Here is a 13,810-nt window from a genome sequence, read left to right as displayed (position 1 = left end):
ATTTTCTATTTTCTTAAGCAATATACTTAAAGTTGTGTGTAAATGAGGACCTCATTATAAAAACTAATGTTTTCAATTTTATTAATGCTTTATTTGATGGCTCATCACTGAAGAATTTGTCACTTTTTAATTCTTTCTCCCTGTCGTGTAGTAAATGCTGAAAATGTAAAGGACTTTAGCCACTGCTACTTCTGTTGGGAAAATAAAATAAAGGTGTGCTTGTCTATATTATTTATCTGCATTGATCTTTCTTAGAGAACAAGTGAATCACTCCTGAGGGGAATTGAAAGGGAATACAAGGAAGCTGTAACCATACACGAGGCCAACCATAACCAAGCCTCCAACTGAGGGGTTGACAGGAGAGGAAGTTATACTGTTTCCTTTGGTAAGACAGTGGCAGCAGGCTGAGATGGAGCGTGGAGGAGACAGTGAGGGTTGACTGCCTCAGCAGAGGAGGAGACGTCTGCTGTGCACTGAGTTGGGACAGCATAGTGGTGAAACGGGTGGGCTGTAGAGGCAGGTCCCCATTTCCAGGCTCTACCTACTCATAAGCAGTGTAACTCATATAAGTTTCTTAGTCTCTCTGAACCTTGGGTTTTCTTATCAAATAGTATCTATTTGATAAGGATAGTTATGAGGATAAAATGAGTTATGAAATGTAAGGCTTCCCGAACAGTACATGTAGTGAGAACTTGGTAACTATTGGCTATTATTTTTATTATTATTCATTGTTATTTCCTCTGTTACCACACTGCTCAAAGCCTCCCATTATCTCTCACTTGGAATAATTCAAAGACTTCTTCATTGCTCTTTTCATACCTATTTTTGTGTCACCTTCAATTTGTTTTCTACCCTGTAATCTTTTAAAATAAAAACCTCTTCAAGTAACTCTTTGCTTAAAACCTTTCAGTAATTTCTCCTTCACTTATGATTTTAGTCTTTATAGTAAAGACTAAAATCTTTAGTATGGACTTCAAGGAACTTTTCTCTCTAGCCTCAGTTTGTGCTGACCTCTGTAGTCCAGCCTCATAGTCTCTCTTTTAGATCCCCAAATGTGTTATCTTCTGCCCTCCTCAAGTCTTTGTTTTGATATATAGAGAGGAACAATGCTTTGTCCTCATCCAGATGTTGCCTTCCAAGGGGAAGACTTTGCAGGTGTGATACTTACCTTGCCACCCTTTTACTCACTCTGCCCCATGGGAGATGGAGCCATTTACACAATGGCCAGTCTTGGAGGAATTAGCCTCACCTCTGCTTGGTCCTCCTCCCTTTGGGATGTGAGCTTCTTATAAGGGACTAGGTGGTTTCTTATGCTCCTCTAGGGGCAGGCTCTTTCTTCCTACTATGTGGAAGGCATGCCCTTGGCCCAGCACCACCTGTGGCTGTATGCTTAAGTCTTAGCCATCAAGAGGACCAATTAACCAGCCCACCTGACTAACAAACTAAAGCTGTGGCTTCTAGTATGGCTTCTATTAGCACCAAAGGTACCTCATGGATATCTCTTCCTTCTCTTTCTTGAATGTTTCTAGTATTTCGTGGTGGAATGGTGTATTGGATTAGATGTTTCTAGTGTTTCATGGTGGGAAAGTAGTTCTAAAAGGACAGTGGCGAAGATCTTCTGTGCTGTATTATGGGATGAGTTGAACTAAAATTTGATTGTAAAGCCTGGATCAATGGAATGACTACATATTAGAATGTCTGATTTAAGGTCTGTATAATATGTTCTTGGATAAAGTAATGGGAATGGAAACATGTTTTCCTTTTTGACTGAAAAACAAAGATGATGGATCTAGAGCTCGTCCAGGAGGGGGAGCCCTTGTTCCTTGCTTCCAGTCTAAGATGTGTGTGCTTGCATCATCTGTGACTAAGTTACAACAGAGTCAGTAGAACAAACACAGCCTTTGCTATATGTCAAGCTAGGGATACAGGAGAAAATGGTCATAATTTGTTTGGCATTATCACTTTATCTCACAGAAGTGGCTCTTCACCTATATGGAATTAAGTTTTGGAGGAGAATTTATAATTTCTGCCATGGTTTTGACTGTCACATCTTGTATCTGTCCTTTTAACAAGATGCAAGTTTAACCTCTATTTTAGTTTTAACTTAAAGGAAAAAAATAAAACAGAATTAGGAAAATGAGATACTTCTGGTTAACTGTTCTTTCTTCTTAGCTTTCCTCTTCCTTATTATTTTAAGTTCCTTCTTTAGGGAAACATATCATGATTGACAGTTTCCACAGCCTTCTTTTCCTTTCTTTCTTTTATTTTATCATTGTTACAATTACTTACATGTGTACACATTGTTCAGGCCACCTCCCTCCCTCTGCCGGGGCAGAACCTGTTCCGCCCTCTTCTCCGATTTTGTTGAAGAGAAAACATAAGAGATAATAAGAAAGACATAGCGTTTTTGCTAGTTTGAGATAAAGGTAGCTATACAGAGAGATTCCTAGTATTGCTTCCATGCACTTGTGTATTGCAACCCACATTGGTTCATCTCTGCCAAACCTCTTTACTACTTCCTAGTCCCCTTCCCATAGTGGCCTCTGTCAGTTTAAGATTACTTTATTCTCTCCTCTACAGTGAGCACATCAACCACTTTCAAGTTTTAGGTTTCCTTCCCTTCCTTATTCCTCCTGTACGAATTCTTCCCTTAGTGTGTGACCCGTGTCCAATAATATTACTGCATTTGTTTTAGGTCTATAACCCACGTATGAGGGAGAACATAAGATTTTGGCCTTCTGAGTCTAACTTCGCTTAAGATGATGTTCTCCAGTTCCATCCATTTACTTGCAAATGACAAAATTTCAGTCTTCTTTGTGGCTGAGTAAAATTCCATTGTGTATAAATATCACATTTTCTTAATTCATTCATCAGTAGTGGGGCATCTTGGCTGTTTCCATAGCTTGGCAATTGTGAATAGAGCTGCAATTAACATGGTTCTGCAGGTGCCTTTGGAATAACCTGAGTCGCATTCCTTTGGGTATATCCCTAGGAGTGGGATTGCTGGATCATATGGCAGATCTATGTTTTGTTTTTTTAAGAAGCCTCCATATTGTTTTCCAAAGTGATTGTATTAGCTTTCATTCCTACCAGCAGTGTATGAGGGTTCCTCTGTCTCTAACTTCCTACTTTAGGGAAGCATGTCATGATTGACAATTCCCACAGCCTTCTTGCCCAGCCTAACTCCTGGGTAGGTAATACACTGAAACCTACAGAACAGTTTTCAGTACATTACAGTGCACCAAAACAAATCAGCTGGAAACTCTTCTCTAGCCCTTTTACTTAATTATGATCTGTAGCACAGAGCTGGACATCTTGACCCCTGATAAATATTTAAAATGGTCAACCATCAGACATTGTTTCTTCAAACAGGTGACAGTGATTGCTGCAGCTTAAACAAGCTACACTAAACTAATGTCATTAAAACAAAAACTTTTTGGGGGCACATTGATTCTGAATTTCAACAGAATATATCTTCCCCATGCTATTCAAGTTCCCCCAATTTTCCATGCTGTCTTTGTAGAAGAAACAGAGTTAAGCCTCTGGAGAATAGAGTTAGATGGATTTATTAGTTAAATAAGACATATTTACTATATTTTATGTAAAGCCTTAAGAAAGGTGTTAATGTTAATCGGCAGAGAGGTCTCTGGTAGTTTTCCATAGATTTATTATTTTAATGAAAAATAAAAGATCTATGGCCATGTCCTTTTTACTGCATTTGTAAAGACTATATATATAAAAGGCATTTGTTTGAAATTTTCTGATGGGCTGTAGGAGTGGCTCAAGAGTAAAGCCCTGGGTTCAAACCTCAGTACTGCCAAAAAAAAAAATACTGATGATACTAACTGGAAGGGCTATTTACTACTACAGTAATAGTGTGTGCAAAGTTAAAAATGCTTTTTTTCTCATTAGGTTGGTAAAATAGGAATATATGAAACATGTTATAGATCATTATTAAGAAAATGACTAAAGGAAGAGAAACCTGATTTAATAGTGGTTTATGTAGAAATCACTTAGGGATTTCAGTTGATCAAAACTCCATAAGGAGATACAGTGAGATACAATTTACAAAATGCTACTGAAGTCTTAGGGTATGTTAATATAAGAGTTCAGAACTCAGGATATCATGTATAGTTCTTACTATACATAAACTTTTTAACCAGGTCTGCAATTTGTGTCTGAATCTGAGCATTATGGTTTAAGACAGATGTAGAGAAGTTGGGATGGATTGAGAAGAAGATGGCCAGGAAAAATGTCTACATAATAAGTCCTGGAGAAAGGTGAGGTGTTTCTGAATGTGGGTCAGAATAGAGAATGTTTAGGGAAGTACTATGAGTGATTTTCAAGTATTTGAAGGTTATCAACCTGGAAAGGCCTCAGACTTGGTGTAGGTGACTGCAGGGATGGAACTTGGCACATGGCAAGAAGTTATAGGGAGGCATGTTTGGGTTTCTCATAAGACGACCTTTGTAGCAATTCCATTCTGAAATGGGGACAGGCTGTCTTGCAAGACAGGAGATGTTCAAAGACAGACCTAAGGCTCCTTTTTGGGTCATGTTTTGGGAAGGTAGACCCAGTGATTTCTATTAAAGTTCCTTTCATTCTGTGGGTCACAGCACGAGATCCGTGTCTGCATACAGTAGGTACTCAAGCAATATTTACCAAACGAATGAGTGCATAAAGAGGAAAAAAAAAATCTCAGAAGTGAGCTTGATACCCATAATTTTATGGCACTGAACAGTATTTTTGCCTAGAATCAGGAGCATGTCATCTTGGGAGAAAGGTCTTGGGCCACATGTAGGTTAGAATTTTCTAGCTAATTTGTGCAACTCAGGCTCAGCCTTGTAAGTTTTAGGGCTATAATGAGTAATACCTTGCCTCTGACTAACAGGATGCTCTTTCTTTTTCAGGATAATCGTATCCACACATCCAAATACAACATTCTCACCTTCTTACCAATTAACTTATTTGAGCAGTTCCAAAGAGTGGCAAATGCCTATTTCCTTTTCCTTCTGATATTGCAGGTAATGTTTAGGTTGTATTTCTTCATTATATTTTTATTGTAAGTATTCAAAGTAGCAATTTACTAAGCTAGACGCTCATGATTAGTAAAACTGTCCCTGTCACGTTTTTAATGTTGTTGTTGCTGTTTCTCTTCACAAGTCTGGGAGGACTAGGAAGGGTAAAAAATGAGTGTATTTGTCATTTTAAACACTGAGGTCATTTTAGAATGCAACTTTGCTCTTTATTTGAGTCAAACCAGAACCTAGTAGTTAATGTTCATGGCCTCCTTGCTTTCTTCATCTCCCTTTCATGTCTACAACACAGGGATTGCTGGAGTTGAGAAGACTGAAGAGGTTGTGAAACTTAAGTTGGCAAATTTTCTTTTATTCTAAGAACAATGATACATCTCATGAATAAATAAGATAAAGGATGTCTGCTATGTGTTATTTCACTATAGGGTGGCCATTTTTTACAGTCCTGTGTGGTTAATTTGGTAGTTAATAACCTTTCCCCTGACTAAAACTTAGGCTTAAGGGCATTCAGCTTTTAGTGCTATTTTGGAAAGTAAAAGGGCAAAAATTAAGAAAGATACAGATAAACATTAATAGTTCATATTAACCAGTTATTTACCTAGCATTTATTTTAGATAATTCAATCAGACCAGACTGGTAGAATGTTTTGGGCTGTGTGTTAATCATAAGACTACTATTTTTTCTTTAGTCAATAACTATTTGAATTAATATCCTTTTGGTTGTAAGTGGTAGAAATGGATGTGGCTTCTTTTTCTGTTTTCTTTCATGTTGGTCATACTCTTAGGTAGGTCCTTAACCCAATGTCCGTCATAGTTTTAGACTTATTATCGGGGGTGGGGGGGAGGAGAGAGAAAGAGAGAGAGGGAGGGAGGGGGGAGAGTGAGAGAGAGAGAGAGAGAGAGAGAGAGAGAGAGAGAGAGAGAGAGAGAGAAGTTTTCTGTAGCTCTAGCAAAAGCCTTGAGGACTGACTTTGATTGGAGCTCTATCCTCATTCCTAAACTAACCACTGTGGCTCAAGACTTTGATGCAGTGATTGGGATGGCCTAGATCCTGTACCCAAACTGGAGCCAGAGTGGAATCAGTCCACTAAAGTTACAAAGACTAAAACTAGAGGGTTAGCATAGTTCCCTAATAAATGAAATAGGGATATAGTTGAGAAGAATTGGATGCTGATCAGGAAGAGAACCAAAACCAAACCAACTAACCAACCAAGAAAGCACCCAACCAAAACCCAATGTATGTACAACTTACTATTTCTTAAAGAAAACTTAGAATCCAAGATCCTGACTCTCAGTGCCATAAAACCCTTCACATCATTCCAGAAATTTCAATTCACATTTCTCTGAGGGCTTTCTTACTCATGATCAGAGTCTCTTGTCCATACAATTTTATATTTGGAGGGGACCTTTGGGATGGTCTCGTTCAATCTCCTTTCTTTTATTGATGAAGAACTGAGACCCAGAGAGGTTAGGTCATATACAGTTTTTTTTACCATGAGTTAATGAGAAACTATGAGTAGAATCCAGGTTTTCTTTTTTTTGTCAGTACTGGGGTTTTGAACTCAGAGCCTTGTGCTTGCTATGCAAGTGCTCTACCACTTGAGCCACATCCCCAGCAGAATAGAGTTTTTCTGAAACCACCCAATGTTTTTTGCTGTCCTCTGAGAACCTTTGTTTTGCTTTCTTATTTAAAAACATTTTTATTTTTAATTGACAGAATAATGTACGTATTTATGAGGGACAGTGTGTTAATACGTGTATGTAATGTGTAATTATCAAATCAGCATTTCCATCTCAAACATTGATCATTTCTTTGTGTTGGGACCCTTTGAACTCCTCCCTTGTAGTTGTTCATAAAACATATAATAAATTGATCTTAGCTATAGCCACCTTACTGTGCTGTAGAATGCTAGAACTTATTCCTCTTATCTAACTCTCAAAGCTTTTGAGATTTAAAAAAAATCACAAAGAAGATATTATGTAAAATCAGTTTAGTTTTGATTTATTTTCTAGGGCTTAATCTCCATCCACTGAGTCTCTGCCCCACCCTTCCCTGCCTGATGGCCCTGAAGTAGTGCCAAAATGAACCCCATTTGAAAACCAGTTGTCTAACCTACAGCCAGCATTATACTTAACGGAGAAAAATTAAAACCATTCCCTCTAAAATCAGGAACCAGACAAGGATGCCCACTATCTCCACTCCTATTCAACGTAGTACTGGAATTCCTAGCCAGAGCAATTAGGCAAGAAGAAGGAATAAAAGGAATACAAATAGGTAAAGAAACTGTCAAAATATCCCTATTTGCAGACGACATGATCCTATACCTTAAAGACCCAAAAAACTCTACTCAGAAGCTTCTAGACATCATCAATAGCTATAGCAAGGTAGCAGGATATAAAATCAACATAGAAAAATCATTAGCATTTCTATACACTAACAATGAGCAAACGGAAAAAGAATGTATGAAAACAATTCCATTTACAATAGCCTCAAAAAAAATCAAATACCTAGGTGTAAACCTAACAAAAGATGTGAAAGACCTCTACAAGGAAAACTATACACTTCTGAAGAAAGAGATTGAGGAAGACTATAGAAAGTGGAGAGATCTCCCATGCTCATGGATTGGTAGAATCAACATAGTAAAAATGTCGATACTCCCCAAAGTTATCTACATGTTTAATGCAATTCCCATCAAAATTCCAATGACATTCATCAAAGAGATTGAAAAATCTACTGTTAAATTTATATGGAAACACAAGAGGCCACGAATAGCCAAGGCAATACTCAGTCAAAAGAACAATGCAGGAGGTATCACAATACCTGACTTCAAACTATATTACAAAGCAATAATAATAAAAACAGCATGGTACTGGCACAAAAACAGACATGAAGACCAGTGGAACAGAATAGAGGATCCAGATATGAAGCCACACAACTATAAGCAACTTATCTTTGACAAAGGAGCTAAAAATATACGATGGAGAAATAGCAGCCTCTTCAACAAAAACTGCTGGGAAAACTGGTTAGCAGTCTGCAAAAAACTGAAACTAGATCCATGTATATCACCCTATACCAAGATTAACTCAAAATGGATCAAGGATCTTAATATCAGACCCCAAACTCTTAAGTTGATACAAGAAAGAGTAGGAAATACTCTGGAGTTAGTAGGTATAGGTAAGAACTTTCTCAATGAAACCCCAGCAGCACAGCAACTAAGAGATAGCATAGATAAATGGGACCTCATAAAACTAAAAAGCTTCTGTTCATCAAAAGAAATGGTCTCTAAACTGAAGAGAACACCCACAGAGTGGGAGAAAATATTTGCCAACTATACATCAGACAAAGGACTGATAACCAGAATATACAGGGAACTTAAAAAACTAAATTCTCCCAAAACTAATGAACCAATAAAGAAATGGGCAGGTGAACTAAACAGAACTTTCTCAAAAGAAGAAATTCAAATGGCCAGAAAACACATGAAAAAATGCTCACCATCTCTAGCAATAAAGGAAATGCAAATTAAAACCACACTAAGATTCCACCTCACCCCTGTTAGAATAGCCATCATCAGCAACACCACCAACAACAGGTGTTGGCGAGGATGCGGGGAAAAAGGAACCCTCTTACACTGCTGGTGGGAATGTAGACTAGTACAACCACTCCGGAAAAAAATTTGGAGGCTACTTAAAAAGCTGGACATCGATCTACCATTTGATCCAGCAATACCACTCTTGGGGATATACCCAAAAGACTGTTACTCCAGAGGCACCTGCACATCCATGTTTATTGCGGCACTATTCACAATAGCCAAGTTATGGAAACAGCCAAGATGCCCCAGCACTGACGAATGGATTAAGAAAATGTGGTATCTATACACAATGGAATTTTATGCAGCCATGAAGAAGAACGAAATGTTATCATTCGCTGGTAAATGGATGGAATTGGAGAACATCATTCTGAGTGAGGTTAGCCTGGCTCAAAAGACCAAAAATCGTATGTTCTCCCTCATATGTGGACATTAGATCAAGGGCAAACACAACAATGGGATTGGACTATGAGCACATGATAAAAGCGAGAGCACACAAGGGAGGGGTGAGGATAGGTAAGACACCTAAAAAACTAGCTAGCATTTGTTGCCCTTAATGCAGAGAAACTAAAGCAGATACCTTAAAGCAACTGAGGCCAATAGGAAAAGGGGACCAGGAACTAGAGAAAAGGTTAGATTAAAAAGAATTAACCTAGAAGGTAACACCCACGCACAGGAAATCAATGTGAGTCAATGCCCTGTATAGCTATCCTTATCTCAACCAGCAAAACCCTTTGTTCCTTCCTATTATTGCTTATACTCTCTCTACAACAAAATTAGAGATAAGGGCAAAATAGTTTCTGCTGGGTATTGAGGGGGGGAGCGGGAGGGGGTGGAGTGGGTGGTAAGGGAGGGGGTGGGGGCAGGGGGGAGAAATAAACCAAGCCTTGTATGCACATATGAATAATAAAAGAAAAATTAAAAAAAAAAAAAAAAAAGAAAACCAGTTGTCTAAGAGAGTCATACCCTCTCTTTATTAGGTGGATTGCTTTGAAGGTACAGGCACAAGGGAATAGGCTTGGAAGTCAAAGAGATATAGATTTATGTTTTGCCCCAGTTCCTTGACCTTTCAGATATTTCATTAATAAAATAGGTTATGATATCCAGCACTGCAGTATTTTCTGACTCTGGGTTACCATTCACAATGTACTCTGTTGTGCATGATGGGGAAGTGTTATTTACATGGAATACATACCCTATGGGCTTATACAAAACAATTCTAGTATAGAATCTAACTCAACTTTTTCTGTGGTTCAAATGATATAATGTATGGAAAATACCTGGTTCAATATAGATACTAAAGGATCATTCTTTGGGAACTTATGTGAAAAGAAGTTGGTAAATTGTGAAAAGTTGAGATGGAAAGGTGACATTTAACAACCTGGGAAAGATTACCATCTGTGAAAGCTTTCAAGAAGCTTATTTCTCAGCTTGCTTCAAAATTTTAATTTTTTTGTCACATAATTTGAAGACTGGCAGAATGGTACTTCTCCTGTATGTATTTTACAATCAATGCAAAACAGTGAACTATTGAAAGTCATTCTACATTCATACAAGTAACTGAATATAACCCCCATTATTTTCTGCCAAGTCTTATATAACTAAATGACAAAACTTAGAGGATGCATTTCTTAACTTAAAAAGGCTTAAACTACTTGAAATTCTTGTTTCAGTTAATTCCAGAAATCTCCTCCTTGACCTGGTTTACCACTATCGTGCCTTTGATCCTGGTTATAGCCATGACGGCCATTAAAGATGCTACAGATGATTATGTGAGTATATGCTCTCGAGCATCTTTGATGTCTCAATTTTAACTGTGGCTTCTCAGAAATAAAAAGTGGAAACCTATTTTAAATTTTGAATTAACTCTTTTGTTACTTGTTTTGTTAGCTGTTAATAGAACCAAAATCTGCAAGAAGGCTTCGATAAGTAAGCTTGTTGCTTCCTCTTTCATAGATGAGAACACTAAAGCCCATAAGTAGGCAGCAATTTGCTAATGATCACACAACCAACTCATGGGAGAACAAACTAGATTTAAAGCATAACCTGTATTCACCCAGTACAAGTATTATTTACTCTTTTTCATATGTCTTTGTCTAAACTTTGGTAGTTGGTAAATATTAGGCACTCTCACATATTCTGTTCATTATACTAGGAATTATAAAGTCAAAGAACTTCAGAAGTCAGAAGTCTAAGGCAAGGAAGTGTGGTATATGACAGTAGAAAGTTTTGAAATCTGCAAAACTGAAAGAATGTACAGTTCCAATTTCAATTCAGATTCAAAGACTTAAAACACAGTTTTGGGGAAAACCAAACATGGTAAGTCCAGCAAGTTATATTCTGACCCTGGGTGGTTGCATATGCCCTAGTTTTAATACCTGCATGTTTATATTGCTAACCTAGGCCTCTCAAGTAGATTTCTTGCACACGGCATATACTTTGATGATACTTTTAACTATGACAAGAAAACCTCCACCTTTTAATTGGACTGTTTAACTCATTTATGTTAATATTATTATGACAATGATTAGGCTTACACTTACCATCTTGCTATTGCTTTATATATTCCCCATGGGTTCTTTTTTGTTGTTTGTTTTTTTGAGACAGGGTCTAACTATATAGCCCAAGCTAACCTTCAGCTCACAATCCTACTGCCTCAGCTCTAGTGCTAGGATTACAGGCTCGAATATCCCGTTTGGTTCCCCTTGATTCTTTGTTTTATTTTTCTGCCTTTTTTTTAGACTAATTACTTTGTATGATTAAATTTTATCTTCATCATTGGTTTAATAGATATAATCTTGTGGTTGTTCTAGGTTTTAAGTTTCCACAGTCTACTGGAAGCAATCTGGCTTCAGAATGCTGGCTCTTATTTACCACACATCTATGTGAAAAGCTATATGGGAAATGTAAAAATGAAACAGACACAGAAACTAAAGTCTTTTAAAAAATCTTAAAACACAATAAGGGGAGGTAAAATATGTGTATGAAGAACAATAATATGAGATTTAAAATGTCATAAGAATCATTAAAAAAGTGAAGTGCTCTGGTTCTCTATGAGAGGAAGATACCCTTCAAGAGCCAGGTTGGTAGTGGGAGTGGAGTATGAAAGAGAGAATTAGGAAAGGTTGCTTGGAGAAAGTGGAAACCTGCCTCTGCTAACAGCTGTTGGGTATGAGAAAGAAAGATGGGGAGATTTGTACTTATCAAGTTTGTACATGTGATATTTCTCTTGGTGGTTTCACTCTTTCCATCATTCTCTTCTATCCCCCCCCTCCTCATTCCTGGAATAGTTTCAACATTTCTTATTTTTCGCACATGAGTGCATATTTCCACTACACTCAGTATCCTTTACCCTTTCCTTGTATCCTCCCCATCCCACTGGTACCAACTCCCCCAAACAGGACCTGTTTTATATTCCTCTTCTTCATTTTTTATAAAAAGACATTTTTGTTTGTTAAAGATAGTTCTACAGGGAGTTTCTTTCATTTTCATGTATATATGTATTATAACTTGAATTATTTCATGTCATCTCATTTTCTTCTTCCTATCTTAATCCCATACTTATGGTGATTTCACCAGGTTTAAAATTTCTATATTCATTCTTGTATAGAAAGTACATCACTCATATTCACCTTCTTAACTTCCTTCTTTTGCCCTCCCTCTCCTGTTAATGACTTTCCCTTAGTGTAACCTGTTTTTCATAATATTGCTTATATTTGTATTGTGTCTATCTTCCACATATGAGAGAAAAATTGTGGCCTTTGTCTTTCTAAGCCTGGCTTACTTTACTTAACATAATGTCCTTCAATTGCATCCATTTACCTTCAAACCACATGGTTTCATTCTTCCTTATGGCTGAGTAAATAAGGCTGACTTTCTAAAAAATACACAGGACTCATCCACACTTTGTATAATATCACATTTAAGTGGCCAACTTAGACTGTTCCTGGAGTCTATCCATTCCTGTGAGGTTGCCATTGTTTAAGGTAGTTTGGGAGCTCGCTTACAGAATTATCTTCATGGTCAGTACACAAAGTACAGAAGAAAGCCAATCTAATAACTTCATGTTCACCCAGCTTTGGAAACACAGGCTATTTCTTAGCCTCATCAAAACCTTGTTGAAACACTTGCTTTTCATGAGTAATTTCCTTATATTTCCAAATACAATACAACTTTTCATATCCTTTCAAAGGATGTAGAACTCCATTTCCAAAGGATAGAGGTCCTTTCAAAGAATGGGCTGTGAGCTCCAAAGGTAACTCCAGGAGAGGGAAGTCCAACAATGATTTGATCAATGACATATTTGAAGTAAGTGTTGTTTCCCCATATTGTTTGAGGGAAATAGAACTCATTTAAGTCCCTGATTGACTTTCTACATGATGGCCTTAATGGTCTTATTCATTGTAGTCACCCTTCATTGAAGAGTACAATGGTATAGTGGAATGAACTTAGGCTTTGAAGGAAGACATCCTACCCTTCCATTTACTAGCAGTGTGACATAAGGCAAACCATCTAACTTGTCTGAACCTTTCCTTTTCTGTATAATGTGGCCAATGACATCAGTACTGTTAGGAGGACAAAATGAAAGAACATGTGTAAACACCAGGCATGGAGCCTGGCTCATAGTGAGCAGGTACACTGTAAGTGCTGGTCCTCCATTCTCTTTCTGTCCTGGGGTAGTTCCCCTTTAATAATTCACATTTATTTCTAGAGTAAGAATCGTCAAAAAGAGTCAGCCTGGCCCTGATACTACCATTTCTAATCCTTCCAGATTCCATCTGCCCCAATACCAAGAGTCTTTGGCAAAGCCTGAGCAGAAGTGGGAGTGGTCCCATCTTGAGTGTGTGATGCTCAGGTTTTGGGGATGAATTGATGGTCAGTCAGTTTTCCATGATGCTAAGCTAGTCACTTTAGAGGACTATTTTCAGGTTAGATACAGATGTGACTAATCAATAAGTCCCTTTTGATTCTACTGCAGTTAGTGCTTACATGTACTTTTATTTTTGTGATGATATATGCCAGTCCAATAGATGGGCATCTTCATTAGTCAGGGTCTTGGCAGAAGACAGATGCTGCCTTGAAATAGAGAGGGCTGTAGAGTTCAGTAATGAGGAGTCCATTACAAAGAGTGTGGGCAAGGCTGGATGCCGGTGGCTCACGCCTATAATCCCAGCAACGCAGGAGGCAG

At 37.8% G+C, this 13,810-nt stretch overlaps 1 protein-coding gene across 4 annotated transcripts in view; it reads left to right on the top strand.

Moving 5' to 3' along the window:
* Nucleotides 1-13,810, top strand: part of Atp8b4 (ATPase phospholipid transporting 8B4 (putative)) — a 258,513-nt gene that overhangs the window by 78,235 nt on the left and 166,468 nt on the right. For 3 of the 4 annotated variants that reach the window (XM_074065913.1, XM_074065915.1, XM_074065914.1), the window contains 2 exons: nucleotides 4,911-5,024; nucleotides 10,296-10,394. In XM_074065913.1, coding sequence (XP_073922014.1) covers nucleotides 4,911-5,024; nucleotides 10,296-10,394 — 213 coding nt within the window. Of the gene's footprint in view, nucleotides 1-4,910; nucleotides 5,025-10,289; nucleotides 10,395-10,777; nucleotides 10,942-13,810 lie in introns of those variants that run through there. The other variant, XM_074065916.1, reaches the window with a different exon arrangement.

Source organism: Castor canadensis, chromosome 2 (assembly GCF_047511655.1).
Source record: "Castor canadensis chromosome 2, mCasCan1.hap1v2, whole genome shotgun sequence".
Classification (NCBI taxonomy): domain Eukaryota; kingdom Metazoa; phylum Chordata; class Mammalia; order Rodentia; family Castoridae; genus Castor; species Castor canadensis.
This window is presented reverse-complemented; position numbering and strand designations above follow the sequence as displayed.